The following is a 22,393-nucleotide window of genomic DNA, read 5'->3' as shown; positions in this document are numbered from 1 at the left end:
TTTTGGTCAGTGAAGAAGGAAATAACTGTGTTTTGCGTTACCAAGTACATATGGAAATGTGCTGAATGTGGTAAATAACTTTGAATAGCAACTATGATGTGGCACTGATATCTTAAACTTGGCTGAAGAGAAGGGGATGCTATACATTAAATTTTCCTTAAGACAGAGGCCAAACCTGTTTGGTTGGAGCAAAGAAACAGTACAGGGAATATTTCACTGTTGAGGTGAATGAGAGAGATAAAAGAACAGATGTACATGGAAATTTCAGAGCAATTGCAAAACTGTGAAGGTGTTACATGGGGGAACTTAATGGGGGATGTTAATGTAATCTGGGAAAGTTATTATGTTGAAGTCTGAGATAACAGAGGGGGGAAGTGAAGGGGGTGCCCAGGATAATTTTCTTGAACAATAGGTTACTGGAACACTATGCGGAATTGCTGGATCTAGCTGTGGGGGATGAGGTAGATCAAGTGCACTGTCTTGGTAGTGGAATGATCAGAAGATGATGGTCATAACATCGTAAGTTTTAGATTAACTTTACCATTGCTAGTGGCGAACTTGACACCTCTGCTCATTGACTGTATGTCTGCTTCTGTTTATTGATTAAAATAAGAATTGTATAATGATTAGCAGCTGAGCTCCACTGTACCTACGGGAATCCCAATGATTGCTTTTACTTACTGCATGTCAGAATCTGGGGTACCTGACAGCCAGAACACTCAATCTCATATTATTCAGAGGTACCCTGTAAATTATTTTTCTTTCTTCAGATACTGCTGATACTTAAAGTACAAACTACCAAGGCACTTGGCTTTTGTTCTGCTATTATATTTTGTGGAACTATGTTTACATAAGGCAAATTGTGTAAGCAATGACTCGTCTGAGAGGGCAGCATTTTCATTTTCTTTTCTGTATATGGAGATATAGCTATTGCAGTGTGAATGCTGCCTCAGTTGATTTATTAATGGCAACTGGGCATAGTTATAGAACACTACAGCACAAAAACAGGCCTCCTTTTGGCCCATTTTGTTATTCTGCCTAATCACATCGATCCACACCCGGACAATAGCCCTGCAAACCCCTCCCATTCATGTATTTATTCAAATTTCTGTTACTGCTAGCATTTATCCTATCACTACCCCTCAGGATGGAACATTTTTGTGACTTGGTGACAATTATCAATGCAAGCTTGAAAGACTGCAAGCCATTACTTTCCCCTCCCCTGCACTTTGCAGCTTCTATGGGGGCCACCCTATTCATCACTTCCTGATCTGTTTATACCTCCCAATCCACTCTTCCCTTTACTGCAACTGCAGTAGTGGCAGCAACTCCCTCAACATCAACAACTCCTTCTATCTTGGCTGATGCTGTTTGACCTAAGTTCCTCCAGCAGTTTGTCTTTAGCTTCAGATTTCAACATTTGTAGCCTCTTGTGTCTAGATTGTTGTTCTGCTTTATATTTCTGTGTTTTCTAGAATCAAAGTTGTTTGATGGCCTTACAGTCTTTTTCAGTCTGCCAAGAAAGGATAAGCAATGATATAAAAACATCACCAAGTTCACATTCCCTTAAGAATATTTCAACAATGCTAGTTTAAAGTCCTGACAATCTCTGTCTCATCCCATTGTAGTGATTGTGCTTTTGCAATGATTGCTGTGATTCAAGTGGAAGCCTCATCACTGTCCCTACTATCTTCACATTATGCAACAATGGTCAGTAATCATTCAGAATAAACATTGCGCCAATCTCCTTCCCTATTCCTGCTGTGAAACGGATATTCTAAAATTTTGAAACTGTTGTACAATCTTTATGGATAAACTCTTGTTTCCATTCAATAATTTGCCTCCAAGTTCCCTATTTTGCTGTAGACAATAGCTTTCTCTTATCTTTAGTTCCCATTGACAGGAATCACTGTCATACACATTAGTGATATCCTTAATGTAATTAAGTGACCAAAACCGCATATGATGTATTTGGAGAAATGCAGCAGGAAAAACTGGCTTTTGTTCCATGCTTTCACTAATGTGCAACTAAATCTTATTTTACTTACCTTTCTTATAAGATCAATAATGAAATACCATGCAGTTGCATTTGCAGGATTATCTGCACCCTGGTCTTCATTCTGTATTTCTGGCTTCATTTAGCATTTAACACCAAATCTTACATCAATACTGCAAAATTATTTACAGAAGAATTTTGTGCTGCTGGGATAAAACTTACATGATGAGCCTTATAATCTGATTCTTGAACAATACTGAGACACTCTCCCAGAAGGCTGAACATAACCCCTGTGGCCTGGGTTATCCAAACTAGTAGAGCTATTTGAAAGCTTAAATATTCTTAAAACAAAGTTATAAGAAGTTGTTCATGGACTTTTCAGACATCAAAACATTCACCGGCAATTTTGATCTACCTATGCTGCTGTTAAAATGTGCCTGAATAGTGTGATACCTGCTATAGTTTTAGACTGGGCATTCACCTAACGTGGCTGTCCTGTTTCATATATGTGACATAATTCTGCTGTCTGTTCTGATATTCTTGGGAACAGCACTTTAAAATTTAAATAGTAGAAAAATATCTGTGCACTTAGTGGAAGGGAATGGCAAAATGCAGTTCTGCCAATGACTTACCAGTGATATACAGTGAATCTGGGCAATTTATTATCATGGCCATTAAGATGGTCTTGATGGTTAGTTGCCCTGTGATTCAGGGGTCAATAACAAACATCTGAATAAGCATTATTTAAACAAGTTGCTCATCATCTGAATGGTGAAATGTTTGGGCATCCAGATTATGCTCAGAATGTTGGTACATATCTGCATTTAAGAGAATATAAGACCATACATAAGACTAGTCCTTGCTCGATTTGGTCCAGTATAACTGTTCCTTTGGTGATTTCAATATTGAGACTGCTTATCAGTGATCATTTTATGGTGTGGGCTTTCCCCTTTAGATGATATTTCAAGATTCTATCCATTTCTACAAGTCTTGAAAGTATAATGTGTTTGTTATATACAGTATTTCAGGAGGCAACAGAATAGTTGGTTTCAACTTTGGTTGGAAACAAATTGATGCAATGCTGTAGATCTTGGTGCTTTATATGATATTGGAATAGTGAAGTGCAAGATGTGGGAGGTCAGGGAATCCCATGGTCTCTATCTGTGGAAAGTGCACCCACAGATGGGGTTAAAAAACTGCAGCTGGAGGCCAATGTACTTCGGGTTCATTCGGGATGCTGACTGCATCCAAGGTACAGGCTTCTGATAGATAAGCGCCTACCAGGAAAAATAAGGGGTGAAGGCAGACAGAGTAGGGTTTCCTGTGGTCATTCCCCTCACTAACTATCTTTGGATATTGTTGAAAGGGGTGATCTTTCAGGAGTTAGCAGCAATATGATTGGTTCTGAGGCTCAAAAGGAAAAGCCTTCTGAGGCTTTCTGAGTCAGGCAAGGCAATAGTGATAGAGGACTTGATAGGTAGGGGGAACACACAGGAGATTCTGTGGCTACCCAAGAGATGCCAGGGCCAAGGTTGTCTTTGAGCAGGTGCACAACATTCTCAAGGCAGAGGGTGAATGGCAGAAACAGTCAATACCTGTTTTCATGAATACTTTGAGGAATTCCTCAATATTAAAAAGAGCAGTCCAAACTTGTTGCCACTCCTAACTAACAAGATGTTGAAGAGACCTTGTGCCAAGTGAAAACCAAGGTGACCAGGAATAAGTTCTTCGTGGAGGGGAACCTCAGCCACCAATCCACAATCTTATCTCCTACATCTGGGAAGATAAGGATATGCCAGGGGCTTTGCTGACAAAGTCAGAATTAAAGTAGTTACTATATGCTACCTTGAGATTCATTTTCTTGCAGGCATTTACAAAAAATGCAATAGAATTTATGAAAAACTTTACATAAACAAAAACTGACAAACAACCAACATGCAAAAGAAGACAAATTGTACATGTTAAAAAAATAATAGAGGACATGAGTTATATAGTCCTTGGAAGTGAGTCTGTAGGTTGTGGAATCAGTTCAAAGCTGTGGTGAGTAAAATTATTCAGGCTGGTACAGGAGCCTGATGGTTGAAGGATAATGACTCTTTCTGAACATGATAGTGTGGAACCTAAAAGGCTCCTGTACCTCCTGAACCTCCTGAACATTGGTTGTAATGCGAAGAGAGAATTGTCTAGATGATGGGGGTTCTTGATGATAGATGCTGCTTTCTTGTGACAATGCTTCATGTAAATGTGCTCAATAGTGGGGACAGCTTTGCCTGTGATGGATTGGGCTGGATCCACCACCAAATATTGGGCTAAAAATTTAAGAATGTGTTCTAGATATTCTTTAAGTTGGGAAGTTTATTGGCTTGCATATATTGATCAATTTGAAGACGCCCTTAATCCAACCATATCATTTTGTATCAGATCTGTATGTTTAATATATTGTAATTCATCTAGATAAAATACTTGAGCTTCCCGACATGTATCTGTTAATGAACTTCTTGAGTCTTTGAAGCAGATTTAATTTTTCCATTAGTATTAATGCAATTCATAACATTTGCCAAAGATATTAAGTTTACAATTTAGATAACAGTGCTGTATCCTGAAAGATAGCCTGTAAATGAATTATGCAGCAAATCTTCAATTTATGCTGTTTGGCCAAGTTTCTGTGGTGATGGTTGGTTGTTGGTGAAGCAGTAATGCAAAATTTATCGTTTGAATTGTTTGCTGTAGGAGAATTCTATGCAGAGCTTCTAAAGAAGAAATGCAGCCCCATCACAGAATAGGCTCATCATTAAACAGGTATACATGGATGATATACTGCTATTTTCCAGGACGAAGTCTGAAGATGGCATCATCTTAAAAAGATTAGAAAATGTCAATAAAAAAGGAAATCAATAAATATTCAAGTCATTTAAAAAATTATGAGCAATAATGCCTGTACAGTAGTGAAAACACAAACTGCAGAAAAGTGAAATTGGAATGGAGCTAGCTCGTTTTGTCCATGTTTGCATCAGAGAGAAGTTTCTTGTATTATCAGCATCTATTGGTTAATGATTTTAGTGTTGTATACTGCCCTCTGTGATTGTTCAAGGAAATAGTTTATATCAGTTTTGAAGTTGTCCTCATTCGTGGTGTGGGCTTTGCCTTGTTAAATGCTCTGTCATCTCAATCAGAAAATCATGGATTTTATGAAAAGCAAAGAATTGCAGATGCCGGAAATATAAATCAAAAACAGTAAATGCTAGAAATACTCAACAGGTCAGGCCACATCGCTGCTATCAGGACGGAAGTACAGGAGCTTTAGATCTCTCACCATCGGGTTCAGGAACAGGCTCCTGAACTTGCATAGATAACTTAACTCACCCCAACTCTGAAATGATTTCACAACCTATGGACTCTCAAGTTTTTAGCTCTTATCTATCTATCTATCTATTAGTATTCACAGTTTGGCTTCTTTCGCACATCGGTTATTTGTCAGTTTTTGTATGTAGCTTTTCATTGATTCTATTGTATTCCTTTGTTTTACAGTGGATACCCTAAAAAAAAGAATCTCAGGGTAGTATATGGTGACATATACATACTTTAATAATGAATTTGCTTTGAACTTGAACATCTATAAGAAGTGAAAGAGTTAATATTTCAGGCTGAAGACTCAGAACTGGGAAAGATTGAATAGCAGCTTGGTAAGAAGATGGGGTAAAACTAGGTGCTGGGTGATAAACTGAAAACAGTTTATCTACACTGAATAAAAGGGACAAATTAAGCGAATTGGAATGTAGAGAAAAATATGTTGGAATTGTGGAATGCAGAGCTGGAGAATATGCCCAGCTGGTTAGGCTGGGAGGTCTTCAACTCCCAGAGGAAAACAAAATTGTACGGGAGGGGAGAAGCCAAACGCAGACAGAAAAATCAATACTTGAAGTTGGAGAATTCAATATTGTGTTCTGAAGGCTGCAACGTTCCCAGACTGAAGATCAGGTTGCGTTGGGCCTTATTACAACAGTACAGGAGACACAGACCGATGGGATAGACAGTGTAGTGGGATAGAGAATTGTAATAGCAGACAACAGGAAGCTTGGGGTCACCCTGTGGACTGAGTGCAAGTATTCCACAGAGTAGTCAGCCAATCCACATTTGGTTTCTTCTAGACAGGCCTGACCTACTGAATGTTCCTAGTTTTTTTTCCTTTTAATTTTGGATTCAAATCCAAATCCAAAGATCAGAGTACAATAGTCAGGCTATAATATTCTCGTGCAATACTAAAGCAGTTTTTTAAAACTAGAGTCCCATGTTTCAAAGCAGGTCAGGGCCCTCATCTAGAGATCAAAGATACTATGGAGCTATGAAAAGTAAGAATGTTCTCCAGTATTTAGATACTACAAAACACTTTTTGGGTGAAGCTTTGCCATGTACAAATTGACTTCAGTGTTTCCTATATTACATTACAATGGTGACTGCCATGCAGATAGATGCATTAATGAATTGCACTCTGATGATCTGAGGTTGTGAATGACATTAAATTAATCAAATTTGATTCTTTTCCTTTCTCATTCACCATCTGGTAAATCATTATGTGGTATGACTACAAGGACATTTAACCAGCTCAAATTATTTAATTAAGATTATTTTATTATTTGCATTTATTTGTTTCAAAGAGATGCTTTGCTTTGCTTCATCAAATATGGAAAGTTACACTACGTCAGATGAGACTGTGGACAGCGAATAACAGTAATTAAGTAGCTTTTTCCCCTTTGGAATTATGGTGTTATTACAGTACAGAAGGAGGCAAATCTGTTCAAGAGTTATGTTAATGATCTGGATGACAGAATTGATGGCTTTGTGGATAATTTGTGGATGACACGAAGATAGATGGAGCGGCAGATAGGTTAAGGAAATGGAGTTTGCAAAAGGGCTTGGACAGATTAGGAGAATGGGCAAAGAAGTGGCAAATAAAATACAGTGTGGGGAAGTATATGGTCATGCATGTTGGTAGAACGAATAGAGGTATAGCCTATTTTATAAGCAGGGAGTGAATTCAGAAATCGGAAGTGCAAAGGGACCCGGGAGCCCTTGTGCAGGATTCCCCTAAAATTTAACTTGGAGGTTGAGTCGGTAAGTAAGTTGAGTAAGGAAGGCAAATGCAGTGTTAGCATTCATTGTAAAAGGACTAGAATATAAAAGCAAGGATATAATGCTGAGGCTTTTTAAGCTATTGATCAGACTGCATTTGGAATAATGTGAGTAGGTTTGGGCCCATATCTAAGGAAGGATGTACTGCAGAGGAGGTTTAGGAAATGAAAAGGCTAACATATGAGGAACATTTGATGGCTGTGGACCTGTACTCACTGGAGTTTAGAAGAATGAGGGGGGTAAGACCAAAAGCATAGGAGCAGAATTAGGCCATTTGGCCCACCAAATTTGCTCTCCCATTTCATAATTGCTAGTTTATTATCTCTTTCAACCCCATACTCCCATCTTCTTCCCATAACCTTTGACATTCTTACTAATCTTATTGAAACCTACCAAATATTGTAAGGCCTAGATAGAGTGAGCTTGCAGAGGATGTTTCCAATAGTGGGAGAGTCTAGGACCAGAGAACCCAGCCTCTGCATAGAAGGTTCCTTTACAACTGATGAGAAATAATTTCTTGAGCAAGGGGGTGGTGAATCTATGGAATTCATTGTCACACGTGGCAGTGGAGGCCAAGTCATTGAGTATATTGAAAACGGAAGACGATAGTTACTTAATTAATAAGGGTGTTGAAGGTTATGTGAACAAGGGAAGAGAATGGGGTTGAGAGGGGTAATAAATCAGCCATAATCAAACTTGATGGACCAGACTTGATGAGTGAATAGCTTAATTCTGTTTTGATGTCTTATGGTCTCATCCCATGCTATATTTTTTGATATAGCATTATCATTTTGAACTTTTCCAAGGTTAATTTCTCTGATCCTGTTTCTCCCCCCTCCCCTCCTTCCTTTAGTTCATTTACTCATGCACTTACATTTTGCTCTTCTGTCTCCCTCTCATATCTTGCATTTACACAGAGCACCAGAACTACTTTGGAACTGATGAAAGCTTGGGACCTGTGGCTGTCAGTATCCGGAGAGAGAAGCTAGATGAATCAAAGGAGAAAGAAGGTTTACAGTACAACTACCGGATAGCTTTCCGGACTAGTGAGGTGAGTTTTTAAGCGTTGATACTGTACGTACTTTTATTTCTAAAGCAGATTTCCCAGAAATTGACAAGAAAAATTTAAAAAACTGGGCCTAAGCTCTGAAATAAGAATGTAGCTGTGGAATCATTCCTGCGCCTTATTTGTCTTTTCTCATATATTCAACCTATATATGCAGCTGGGATTTGCCAACATGTGAGGAACGTAGAGAGATTTTTTTTTTAGCATCTCTGAAGCGGTTCGTTGGGTTATTTGTGAGACAAGCCTTCCCAGATCTAAAAAAAGTAAGCCCAGGATTTTGTCACGCAGCAGCAGCAATTTTCTATGTTTTGACATGCAGTATAAAAATATATTTTTAAACGGTGCTTTTCTGTGCTGGAAATTCGTGCTTTGTGATAAATTGCTTTTGTACCCCAGAAATCTTTAACTGTTTCACTTTTATGTTATTCTGAAATTTCTTTCAAAATGTGCTATTTTTATTACTTTGATTGAACCTATTGCTCAATTGTTATGCTGTTTTTCACCAACAGATGTTGGCTATTGCATGAGGCAGCAGTAGGGGGTGTCCTTTTTGACCAGCTGGTGGTTATTTCTAGCTGATGTTTAGTGATGTTCATTTACCTTTTAGTCTGTATCAGTTTCCTAACAGGTGTTGAGAATTCTTTCCAGTTAGCTGATAGAAAATCTGTTTGTATTACCTTTGCCTTTAGAATGCTGAAAAGTCTCTAAAAACAAGGTCTGATTCATGGAGACCATTATTTGCAACAAAAAAGTTTTTAAGGACCCCTTAAGTTTCTAGTTTCCCAGGAACCACAAATCCATGCAATACTCTTTGTCCTATACAATATCAGTTTGATTGCAGAGATTTTCTTCAGCAGAATGCTAATCTATGTTGAGTATTATACTTGATGTTTTGGAACTAAATCTGATAGCAAATAGCCTTCTAATTCTTCAGCCAGTGTTCAAATTATATCCTAATCTTGAGAATGGTCTCAGTGCCATGCAGTTGAGTTCCTTCTGCTGAAATTCATTACTGCAGCAAAACTTGATAATCCAGTACCTTTCAGTACTTTGGTGTTCCACCAGCAGGTTTTCCATATTATTGGATGTTACTATTACCTAGACACGGTAGTACTTTGTTTTGTTTTTATGCGTTACACAGTTGTATAATAGATTTTACATATTGAATCTGCTGAGTTTAAAGGGAGTGTAAATAGAGCCTGGTGATTTTTAGTTCGTTTTAGATTGAGCTTCGACCCAAGTTATACCCTAACTGGCCCTGCACAACTACAATTAAATGGTCTTTCCTGCTGTCTTTGTTCTGTTGATAATTATTTAGTTTGTTCATATGTCAAGATTTGTTTGTTTGATTGTTGATGTTTGCAATTGTGGTCGTTCTGCTAATTGTTGATTGCTCATGGCTGTATACACTATTATCTTGTAAATTGTTGATTGCTAATGTGTTGTCTGTTATGGTATTGTCCAGTGTTTAACGCTTGGCACAAAGCCACAATTAACTCTGACATTAAAGTGATTCTGATTCTGAAAATGCAACACCTCACACTTATCCAAATTAAACTTGCCTAGCTGAACAAGATCTCCTTGTAATTTATGATAACATCTGCAGACATCTGTAGATTCCAGCCAAACACCCAGCCACAGTCTCAACACCTGCCCCAGCCATGGTCTTTACCCCCACCCCTAGTTAAGCATCTCATTCGTAATCCAGTTGCTGAACTCAGAGTCTGGACTAATGATTGAGCCAGATACTGATCCATTAGGATCTCTGAACATTTGGACAGTGGATTATCAGAGTTTGATTGTAATTGAAACAACCGTGTACAGCACTGGGTATGGCAAGAGCACCCATCTGAGTCCTTTCTGTCTGCTTGTGTTGATCTGTCTTCCTGTCTCACTACTGCCATTGTGTGGGAGGTGCAGGAGTCATTGGTACTATGCCCCCAGGTTGGGAACAGGTCTTGCCCTGCAGCCATCAGGCTCCTTGACCGGCTTTACTCACCTCAGCGCTGAGCTGATCCGCAGCCTATGGACTCACTTTGGCCGATTCTGTCGGTCATGTTTAATATATAGAGAGGCTTTGATGAAAAAGAAGCAGAATAAAGGGTGTAAAGGTAGTAAGGTAGAAGGGCTAAAGTGTGTGTACTTCAATGCAAGAAGCATCAGGAACAAAGGTGATGAACTGAGAGCTTGGATACATACATGATGTAGTGGCCATTACGGAGACTTGGCTGGCACCAGGGCAAGAATGGATTCTCAATATTCCTGGATTTCAGTGTTTTAAAAGAGATAGAGAGGGGGGGAAAGGGGAGGAGCGGTGGCATTACTGGTCAGGGATACTATTACAGCTGCAGAAAGGGTGGATAGTATAGCAGGATCCTCTTTTGAGTCAGTATGGGTAGAAGTCAGGAACAGAAAGGGAGCAGTTACTCTACTGGGGGTATTCTATAGGCCCCCTGGTAGCAGCAGAGATATCGAGGAGCAGATTAGGAGGCAGATTTTGGAAAAGTGCAAAAATAACAGAGTTGTTATCATGGGTGACTTTAACTTCCCTAATATTGATTGGCACTTGTTTAGTTCCAAGGGTTTAGATGGGGCAGAGTTTGTTAAGTGTGTCCAGGATGGATTCCTGTCACAGTATGTTGACAGGCCGACTAGGGGGAATGCCATACTAGATCTAGTATTAGGTAACGAACCGGCTCAGGTCACAGATCTGTCAGTGGGTGAGCATCTGGGGGACAGTGATCACTGCTCCTTGACCTTTAGCATTATCATAGAAAAGGATAGAATCAGAGAGAACAGGAAAATTTTTAATTGGGGAAGGACAAATTATGAGGCTATAAGGCTGGAATTTGCGGGTGTGAATTGGGATGATGTTTTTGCAGGGAAATGTATTATGGACATGTGGTCGATGTTTAAGGATCTTTTGCAAGATGTTGGGGATAAATTTGTCCCAGTGAAGAAGATAAAGAATGGTAGGATGAAGGAACCATGGGTGACAAGTGAAGTGGAAAATCTAGTCAGATGGAAGAAGGCAGCATACATGAGGTTTAGGAAGAAAGGATTAGATGGGGCTATTGAGGAATATAGGGTAGCAAGAAAGGAGCTTAAGAAGGGGCTGAGAAGAGCAAGAAGGGGGCATGAGAAGGCCTTGGCGAGTAGGGTAAAGGAAAACCCCAAGGCATTCTTCAATTATGTGAAGAACAAAAGGATGACAGGAGTGAAGGTAGGATTGATTAGAGATAAAAGTGGGAAGATGTGCCTGGAGGCTAAGGAAGTGAGCGAGGTCCTCAATGAATACTTCTCTACAGTATTCACTAATGAGAGGGAACTTGATGACGGTGAGGACAATATGAGTGAGGTTGATGTTCTGGAGCATGTTGATATTAAGGAAGAGGAGGTGTTGGAGTTGTTAAAATACATTAGGACAGACAAGTCCCCGGGGCCTGACGGATTATTCCCCAGGCTGCTCCACGAGGCGAGGGAAGAGATTGCTGAGCCTCTGGCAAGGATCTTTATGTCCTCGTTGTCCACAGGAATGGTACCGGAGGATTGGAGGGAGGCGAATGTTGTCCCCTTGTTCAAAAAAGGTAGTAGGGATAGTCCAGGTAATTATAGACCAGTGAGCCTTATGTCTGTGGTGGGAAAGCTGTTGGAAAGGATTCTTAGAGATAGGATCTTTGGGCATTTAGAGAATCATGGTCTGATCAGGGACAATCAGCATGGCTTTGTGAAGGGCAGATCGTGCCTAACAAGCCTGATAGAATTCTTTGAGGAGGTGACCAGGCATATAGATGAGGGTAGTGCAGTGGATGTGATCTACATGCATTTTAGTAAGGCATTTGACAAGGTTCCACATGGTAGGCTTATTCAGAAAGTCAGAAGGCATGGGATCCAGAGAAGTTTGGCCAGGTGGATTCAGAATTGGCTTGCTTGCAGAAGGCAGAGGGTCACGGTGGAGGGTTGTGACTAGTGGTGTCCCACAAGGATCTGTTTTGGGACCTCTACTTTTCGTGATTTTTATTAACGACCTGGATGTGGGGGTAGAAGGATGGGTTGGCAAGTTTGCAGATGACACAAAGGTTGGTGGTGTTGTAGATAGTGTAGAGGATTGTCGAAGATTGCAGAGGGACATTGATAGGATGCAGAAGTGGGCTGAGCAGTAGCAGATGGAGTTCAACTCAGAGAAGTGTGAGGTGGTACACTTTGGAAGGACAAATTCCAAGGCAGAGTACAAAGTAAATGGCAGGATACTTGGTAGTGTGGAGGAGCAGAGGGATCTGGGGGTACATGTCCCCAGATCCTTGAAAGTTGCCTCACAGGTAGATAGGGTAATTAAGAAAGCTTATGGGGTGTTAGCTTTCATAAGTCGAGGGATCGAGTTTAAGAGACGTGATGTAATGATGCAGCTCTATAAAACTCTGGTTAGGCCATACTTGGAGTACTGTGTCCAGTTCTGGTCGCCTCACTATAGGAAGGATGTGGAAGCATTGGAAAGGGTACAGAGGAGATTTACCAGGATGCTGCCTGGTTTTGAGAGTATGCATTATGGTCAGAGATTAAGGGAGCTAGGGCTTTACTCTGTGGAGACAAGGAGGATGAGGAGAGACATGATAGATGTATACAAGATATTAAAAGGAATAGACAGAGTGGACAGCCAGCGCCTCTTCCCCAGGGCACCACTGCTCAGTGCAAGAGGACATGGCTTTAAGTTAAGGGGAGGGAAGTTCAAGGGGGATATTAGAAGAAGGTTTTTCACTCAGTATAGTTGGTGCGTGGAATGCACCGCCTGAGTCAGTGGTGGAGGCAGATACACTAGTGAAGTTTAAGAGGCTACTAGACAGGTATATGGAAGAATTTAAGGTGGGGGTTTATATGTGAGGCAGGGTTTGAGGGTCAGCACAACATTGTGGGCCGAAGGGCCTGTAATGTGCTGTACTATTCTATGTTCTGCGTATTATTTGTTTACTTTTTTTAATTATTCGCATGATCTGTTCTCTTTTCCACATTGGATGTTTGTTGGTCTTTGTTACGTGTGTTTTTTTGTGGATTCTGTGGTATTTCCTTGCTTTCCTCTTTGTGTCTGCAAGAAAGTAAATCTCAAGGTTATGTATGGTATACATACATTGATGATAAAATTTTCTTTGAGTTGTCTGGCCAATATACCTTTGCCATAATAACATTCTAAAAACTGATCAAAATTGTGAAGGCAAGTTGTAGTATTCTACTTCTTCTCCACCCTACATTTTCTTAACCCTACACAAAATTATTTGATGAATTTGATTTCTGTTATTTCTGTGTTTCCCTTGAATCTGAGTAGGCTAGCAAATTATTTCCTGTGGAACGCTAAAGTTCAAAGCAGAATCCAACTTGGGTTTGAATTTAGTGTCTGTAGTTATGACATCACCTTGTGTTGTCAACATTTTTTTTAATTGCCTTGTAACACAATTAATGTTCTGTACTAAAATATCCTAAAGAAACCAGTTGCCTTGACTTAGCAATGATTGCTCCTGTGCTCAAAATATATTTAATTGACCAGAACATTTTCTGCATGAATAATTACAACAAAAAGTCCTATTCAGCAGTAATCTGTACAACTGGTTCCATAAATTAGTCTCTGGAGATGAGCTAAAGAAGCTTGTTTCTCTAGTTTACTTTTTCTACACTCTGGTCCTTGGTTCCCTACTCCCAGTTAAATTTGTTCTTGTCAAAGTGAAGATAACAAATTTCATTCAGTATGCAATGGCACTTGCCCTCCTAATCATGGGGCACTCATCCCAGATAATAAGCCTCACATTTTGGAGTAAATTGGCAGTATTGGTGTTTTTTTATCGATGTTACAAAGGGCATCTTCATTGACTTTGAGGGGTATTTTGAATCTTGAATGCGCTGTCCTACCACCAGGCATCAATGTTGCTGCAATACCTGATGATGCTACAGCAATAGCAACACCTCCATCTCCCCTAACTTTAGCGAGGATCAAGTTGATGATAAATGTCTTGCCTGTTCCTCCTGGTGCATCAATGAAAATCATTGAAGAGAGATTCCTTTCCAAGCAGTCGCACGCATATTCATACACTTCTCTTTGCTCATTATTCAATGGGGTACTCTTTGCTGCAAATTCTCGAGTTGATCTTTACTTTTCTCCTCTGTCTCTTCCTGTCCACCTTCTCTGCTTGTTTTTGTCGTTCTGGAAATGCGCAGCCCTTTCATCCTTTGTTTCTTCATCTCTTCTACCATTTGTACTTTCTCACTGATCCTGGAGTCGTGTGGCCCTGGCCTGATACGATTCTTGCTCTCTCCTCCTGCTGTGCCTATTGTTGTCATTTTGGAGATGAGCATGCCTCTCCTTCTTTGTCTCTTCTTCTCTCATCTTTTTTTGTCCTGACTCTTTGATCCTGGAGTTGTGCGGCCCTGGCCTCTTCCGATTCTTGTTCTCTCCCTCTCCTTGCCACTTCCCAAAGACGTTTGGCATCATCTCTTGACCATAATGTCCCCCTTCTCTTTCCACGCCATTATTAGGCTGTCTATATTTTTTTATCCTAATGCTTGATAGAAGATACGAAGCAGTAATACCAGAGCCTCCAGGATGCTGATTTTTCTTGATGATGTGGTTGGCGCTCTCCTAAACGGACATGATAGCCCTGCCCTTTTGCGCCGGTTGGTGTTGCTGCTGAGGCGACCCATGCGCATGTGTCATAGTGTCCATCACGGTTTCCATGAAAGGTGGAATCGGCTCTCTGAGTATCGTGAGGCACTGCTGAGGCCGGCCGTGTGCATGTGTCATAGTGTCCATCACGGTTTCCATGAAAGGTGGAATCGGCTCTCTGAGTATCGTGAGGCACTGCTGAGGCCGGCCGTGTGCATGTGTCATAGTGTCGCATCACGGTTTCCATTAAAGCTGGAATCGGCTCGGGTTATGGAAAGCGGGGCCTGTTAATTGACGAGTGAGCAATTTTATACGAATATATAACCCTGAACTTTGCATGCATTCTGTAAGTTAGCACATTTTAAGTCGATTTAGTCAAAAAAAAGTGCCGCTGTAATGCACCGTTTGGGCTAATTGGAGGTCACAAACAGAGCAGTAGTGTTTTAGTAGTATATAGATGTGCTAGCATTGGAGAGTGTCCAGAGGAGGTTCACAAGGATGACTGTAGGAATTAAAGGGTTATCATACGAGGAATGTTTGATGGCTGTGGGTCTGTACTCGCTGGAATTCAGAAGGATGTGGGGAGATCTGATTGAAACCTTTCAAATGTTGAAAGGCCTAGACAAAGTAGATGTGGAAAGGAGGTATCCCATGGTGGGAGAGTCTAGGACAAGAGGGCACAGTCTCAGGATAGGGGGCACCCTTTCAAATCAGAGATGCAGAGAAATTTCTTTAGCTAAAGGGTGGTGAATTTGGAACTTGTTGCTACATGCAGCTGTGGAGGCTAGTTCGTTGGGTGTATTTATGGCAGAGATTGATAGGTTCTTGATTGGACATGGCATCGAAGGTTACAGGGAGAAGGCCAGGAACTGGGGTTGAGGAGATGAGAAAAAAAAGGATCTGCCATGATTGAATGACAGAGCAGACTTAATGGGCCAGATGGCCTAATTCTGCTCCTATGTCTTATGATCTTATGGTCTAATCTAGGTGAAATTTAACCTTCATTTTAAGACCATAAAAAAGAGGTCAGAATTAGGCCATTTGGCCTAATGAGTCTGCTCTGTCATTTCATCATGGCTGCCCCAATCTCCTGCCTTCTCTCCATTCACTATGTGCCTTGACTAGTCAAGAATCTATCAACCTCTGCCTTAAATATACATACAGACTTGGCCACAGTTTACTGTGGCAAAGAATCCCACAGATTCACCACTCTCTAGCTCAAGAAATTCCTACTCATCTCTATTCTAAAAGGACATCCCTCTATTCTGAGGCTGTCTCCTCTGGTCTTAGACTCTCCCACCATAGGAAATATCCTCTCCACATCCAATCTGTCAAGGCCTTTCAACATTCAATACGTTTCAATGAAGGCACCCCTTATTCTTCTGAAATCCAATGAATACAGGTCCAGAGGCATCAAACGTTCTTCATATGACAAGCCATTCAATCCTGGAATAATTTTCGTGAACCTCCTTTGAACCCTCTCCAGTTTCAGCACATCCTTTCTAAGAGAAGAGACCCAAAATTACTCACAATACTCTGAGTGAGGCCTCACCAGTGCTTTATAAAGTCTAAGTGTTACATCCTCGCTTTTATATTCTAGTCCTCTTGAAATGAATGCTAACATTGTATTGTCCTTCTTCACCACAGCCTCTACCTGCAAATTAACCTTTAGGGAATCCTGCACAAGGACTCCCAAGTCCCTTTGCACCTCAGTTTTTTGTATTTTCTCTCTATTTAGAAAATAGTCAACCCTTTGATTTCTTTTGCAAAGCACATGACCATACACTTCCTGACACTATATTCCATCTGCCATTTCTTTGTCCATTCTCCTAAACTGTCTAAGTCCTTATGTATCCTCTACTTCCTCAAAACTGCCTGCCCTTCCCCCCATCTTCATATCATCTACAAACTTTGGCATCATGCTGATCATTGACATATAATGCAAGAAGAATCAGCCCCAACACAGGCCCCTGTGGAACAGCATTAGTCACCATCAGCCAGCCAGAAAAGGCACCTTCTATTCCCACTCTTTGTCTCCTGCCAATCAGCCACTGCTTTACCTATGCTAGAATCTTTCCTGAAATATCATAAGTACATAGTCTTCTGTGTGACACCTTGTTAAAGGCCTCGTGAAAATCCAAGTACACATCAACCAATTCTCCTTTGTCTTCCCTGCTTGTTATTTCTTCAAAAAATTCCAACAGATTTGTCAGACAAGATTTTCCCTTGAGGAAACCACGCTGACTATGGCCTATTGTATGCCTCCAAGTACCTCAAAACCTCATCCTTAATAATAGACTCCAACATCTTCCCATTCACTGAGGTGAAACTAACTGGCCTATAGTTTCCTCCTTGTGCCTCTCTCCCTTCTTGAAGAGTGGAGTGACATTTGCAATTTTCCAGTCTTTCACAGAGCCATTCCAGAATCTAGTGATTCTTGAAAGATCATTACTAATGCTTCCATGATCTCTTCAGCCACCTCTTCAGAACCCTGGGGTGTGCACCATCTGGTTCAGGTGACTTATCTACCTTCAGGCCTTTCGGTATCCCAAGAAACCTCCACTGTACTGCTAGTGTCTTCCGTAGTTAAGACTGATGCAAAATACTTATTCAGTTCGTCCGCCATTTTGTTGTCCTTATTACTACCTCTCCAGCATTGTTTTCTAGCAGTCCGATATCCACTCTTACCTCTCTTTTACACTTTATACATTTGAAGAAACTTTTGGTACCTATTTGATATTACTGGCTAGCTTACTTCTGTATTACATCTTTATGTTCTAAATGACTTTTTTGGTTGTCTTCCGTTGGTTTTTAAAAGCTTTCCAATCCTCTGACTTCCCTCTAATTTTTGCTCTATTATATGCCATTCTTTGGCTTTTATGTTGGTTTTGACTTCTCTTATTAACCACAATTGTCTCATTTTCCTTCCGAATACTTCTTCCTCTTTGGGATGTATATATCCTGTCCTTTCTGAATTGCTTCCAGAGATTCCAATTATTGCTGCTCTGCAGTCATACCTGCCCACTCCACTCTCCTGCCTCTAATTCTCTTTACTCCATAGTAATACAGATACATCTGACTTTAGCATCTCCTTAGATTTCAGGGTGAATTTGATCCTATTATGATCTCTTGTTCCTAAGGGTTCTTTTACCTTAAGCTCGCTAATCAATTCTGGTTCATTGCACAATACTCAGTCCAGAATAGCTGATCCTTTAGTGGGCTCAACCATGAGCTGCTCTGAAAAGCCATCTTGTAGGCATTCTAGATATTCCCCCTCCTGTAATTCAGCACCAACCTGATTTTCCTAGTCTACCTGCATATTGGAAGTGCCCCATGACTATTGTAACATTACACTTTTGGCACACAGTTTCTATCTTCTGTTGTAATTTGTGGGCCATATCCTTACTACTGTTTGGGGGTCATCCTGTTGACTGCAATTTGCCCTATCAACAGCCTCTCCTCACTACACATTTCCTCTGTTTGTAAACCAGTTACCTCATCTTCAGCACCATTATCAACCTTTCCTTTCCTTTTCTTGCTTTGAAATATATGCTGCTCTTGACATTAGTTGCACCATGCTCAATCCTGTGATTGCTTGAAGTCTTACCAATATTTGGCTCCACAACTTCTCTACTAACTGTTATAGCACTCTGGTTCCCATTCCCCTGCAACTCTAGTTTAAACCCCACTGTGCAGCATGAACAAACCTTCCCTCAGGGATATTAGAGCCCCTCAAGTTCAGGTGCAAGCTGTCCCTTTTGTTCCACCTTCTCTGGAAGAGAGCCCAATGATCCAAAAATCTTATGCCACCCCCTCTACACCAACACCTTAGCCACATATTAAATCGTATAATCTTCCTAGTTCTGACCTCAGTAGCACATTGCACAGGTAGTAATCCTGAGATCATAACCCTGAAGGTCCTGCCCTTTAACTTGGCACCTAACATCCTGAGCAAACACGAGGAAATCTGCAGATGCTGGAAATTCAAACAACACACACAAAATGCTGGTGGAACACAGCAAGCCAGGCAGCATCTATAAGGAGAAGTACTGTCGACGTTTTGGGCCAAGACCCTTCATCAGGACTAACTGAAAGGGAAGATACAAAGATTTGAAAGTAGTGGGGGGAGGGGGAAATGCAATATGATAGGAGAAGACTGGAGGGGGTGGGATGAAGCTAAGAGCTGGAAAGGTGATTGGCGAAAGTGATACAGAGCTGGAGAAGGGAAAGGATCATGGGACGGGAGGCCTCAGGAGAAAGAAAGGGGGAGGGGGGAAGACCAGAGGGAGATGGAGAACAGGCAGGGTGATGGGCAGAGGGAGAAAAAAAACAAACAACTAAATATGTCAGGGATGGGGTAAGAAGGGGGGGGAGGGGCATTAACGGAAGTTAGAGAAGTCAATGTTCATGCCATCAGTTTGGAGGCTACCCAGCCGGTATATAAGGTGTTGTTCCTCCAACCTGAGTGTGGATTCATCTTGACAGTAGAGGAGGCTATGAATAGACATATCAGAACAGGAATGGGACGTGGAATTAAAATGTGTGGCCACTGGGAGATCCTGCTTTCTCTGGCGGACCGAGCATAGGTGTTCAGCGAAACGGTCTCCCAGTCTGTGTCAGGTCTCACCAACATATAAAAGACCACACCGGGAGCACCGGATGCAGTATACCACACCAGCTGACTCACAGGTGAAGTGTCGCCTCACCTGGAAGGACTGTCTGGGGCCCTGAATGGTGGTGAAATATTATAAACCTACAGACTCTCAGAGCTACCTGGACTATTCCTCTTCCCACCCTGTCTCTTGCAAAAATGCTATCCCCTTCTCTGTTCTCCTGCCTGTTCTCCATCTCCCTCTGGTCCTCCCCCCTCCCCCTTTCTTTCTCCCGAAGCCTCCCGCCCCATGATCCTTTCCCTTCTCCAGCTCTGTATCACTTTCACCAATCACCTTTCCAGCTCTTAGCTTCATCCCACCCCCTCCAGTCTTCTGCCATCTTTTCGCATTTCCCCCCTCCCCCCACTACTTTCAAATCTCTTAGTATCTCTCCTTTCAGTTAGTCCTGACGAAGGGTCTCGGCCCAAAACATTGACAGTGCTTCTCCTTATAGATGCTGCCTGGCTTGCTGTGTTCCACCAGCATTTTGTGTGCGTTGTTTCACCTAACATCCTGAACTCCCTTTGCAGAACCTCATCACTCATCTTACCCTTATCATTGGTACCTATACGGACCAAGACTACTGGCTGTTCACCCTCCAAATTAATGCTAAGGACTTAATCTGAGATATCCCGGACCCTGGCATCCGAGAGCAACATACCATCTGGGAATCTTGTTCTTGCCCACAGAACCTCTTGTCCGTTTCCCCAACTAACAAATCCCCCATTACCACAGCATGTTCTTCTCCCCCCTTCCCTTCTGAATCACAGAGGCAGACTCAGTGCCAGAGACTCAACCACTGTGACTTTCCTGTGTTAGGTCATCCCGCACCCTCCCCCGCCCCCCCGAGAGTATCCAAAGTGATATACCTGTTTTTGAGGGGGATGGCCATAGAAGTACTCTGCACTAGCTCCTTAACCCCTTTCCCTTTTCTGACTGTCGCACAGTTACTGGTGCCCTGCACTTTGGGTGTAATTACCTCCATCACCCCTTCAGCCTCTGAATGATCCAGACTTCATCCAGTTTGTTAGAAGCTGCTGCTGGATGCACTTCTTGCAGTTGTAGTAGTCAGGGACACTGGAGGTCTCCCTGCCTTCCTACATCCCGCAAGAGGAGCATTCCACTATCCTGTTTGTCATACCTACTGTCCAAGCTGTGGAAATATAAAGAAGAAAATGAGAAAACAAACTTTCTTTTCCATTGTTTTCTCTGACTGAAACCCCTCTTCTCTCAAGCCTCAAGATCACACTCGTATGTCACTTTGTATTTTCATACAAAGACTTTGGAGGGGTCTGTATTATGTTTCACAAGCCAATAAGAAGAAATAGGTCAAAATATTTGAATCTGTAATTTGTGTAATTTCTGTTCATCAGTGCAGCTATCAGCTACTCACTTAATAAATTCCTGTCAGAGCAAATAGGTTGGATCCCACTGTTTTAGCTTGAAACTTCATTAATTCACAACTGGATTTCATTATTAATGAAAAGACATTTGATATGATAACAATGTTTAAACTGATTTTCATAAATCTGAAAATTATAATATAATATTAAGTTCTTGTAAAATTACATTTTTAACTTCCCTAATTTTCTGCAAATATTATAGGAACAAAATGTCTTTTGTTCTGATTACATCTTTATTGATAGCAAAGATCTATAAAGCGATGGCGTGCTTATCAAGAGTACATATCAGTTATCAGTAGACACAAGTTTTGCGTCATCAACTTTCTCTTTCATTGAGCAAATGAGTGTATTGCTTCCACAATTTTACCTTCTATATTCAATTCAGTTTCCAACTTTTTCCACCTTCAGTTGGCTGAAGTCTCTCTTGGCACATTGGAGGTAGTAGCATCTTTGATATCTGGCTTCACTGACTGGTAGCTCCTTATATATAGAAAGTAATCCACTTCTTTCAGGGTCACATCAAAGATCTTGATTGTTAGGTGAGTGGTGCTAGGCACGTGGCAGAGGTTTGATTGAGGACTTCTGTCTTTTTAGCATAAAGCCTTATTTATATGCTCTTGTAAATTGATGGAGGTTGCTATGCTCTTGGCTCTGGAGTGGCGGTGTTGCAATAATCCTAGTCTTTATTGGGGTTGATGAGGATCGTTGCTTTCATGTCATCATATTACAGGTAGACAGTGGTGGTGAACTTGTGAGGACAGCACTATTTGATAAGTGGATGATCACCAGCCATCCAGGAGGACATTGTCAAAGCTAATGGGAGTGGATATTTGGGAAAGCTGGAGTTGTGCCTTGTTCAAGGAGAGAGTTTCTGGCTCACTGAAAAGTGCAGAATTAACGGAGGAAGGGAAAGGTGGCAGCAGAGATTTGGAAAGACGAATGGGGGCTGAGGAAGAGGTTGTGGGCAATAGCAGTTGTATGTGTGTGGGTACATGCTTAAAGCTGGAAAGTGAAGAGACTTTGGTTTGTGCTTACATAAGGGACATGTCAAATCTTTGAAGCAGAGTCTGGTCAGCTTGTCCATTGAACTTGGGCTACATGATACCCAATGTGCAACAGCTAGCCTATATTTTAAAAGAAAATCATGCATGTGTATCTTTCATCCCTCAAAATGAAATCTGGAATTTGGAAACCCTCAACACTGACTAATGTGAAATTCCCCAGGCCGCAAAGCTTGGCATCTCAGTAACCCCAACTGTAGGGTAAATACTGACATTCCAACTCAGTCTAACACAACCAGCACATATGTTCTAACCATGATGCCAAAGAGAAGATCTTTTTCAATGGTAAACAAGCCTGTCCCGAGCCCCAGTGGATGCTCTTGTTCCAACTTTCCTCTAAAGTGCCTTCAGTGACAAAGTTGGGCAAGATTAAAACTCTGGAAAAATGTGATTGCAAAGGATGGAATAATCCTCCTTCTGAAATCCTTGAAACCCCTGT

At 41.3% G+C, this 22,393-nt stretch overlaps 1 protein-coding gene across 3 annotated transcripts in view; it reads left to right on the top strand.

Annotated features, from left to right (window-relative positions):
• The window catches only part of sipa1l2 (signal induced proliferation associated 1 like 2), a 511,308-nt gene that overhangs the window by 175,549 nt on the left and 313,366 nt on the right, over window positions 1–22,393 (top strand). For all 3 annotated transcript variants that reach the window (XM_073056679.1, XM_073056680.1, XM_073056678.1), the window contains one exon: window positions 8,044–8,177. In XM_073056679.1, coding sequence (XP_072912780.1) covers window positions 8,044–8,177 — 134 coding nt within the window. The remainder of the gene's footprint in view (window positions 1–8,043; window positions 8,178–22,393) is intronic.

The sequence above is a fragment of the Hemitrygon akajei genome, chromosome 9, assembly GCF_048418815.1.
Source record: "Hemitrygon akajei chromosome 9, sHemAka1.3, whole genome shotgun sequence".
NCBI classification, from domain to species: Eukaryota; Metazoa; Chordata; class Chondrichthyes; order Myliobatiformes; family Dasyatidae; genus Hemitrygon; species Hemitrygon akajei.
The sequence above is the reverse complement of the archived record's forward strand: the minus strand, read 5'-3'. Positions and strand labels throughout refer to the sequence as shown.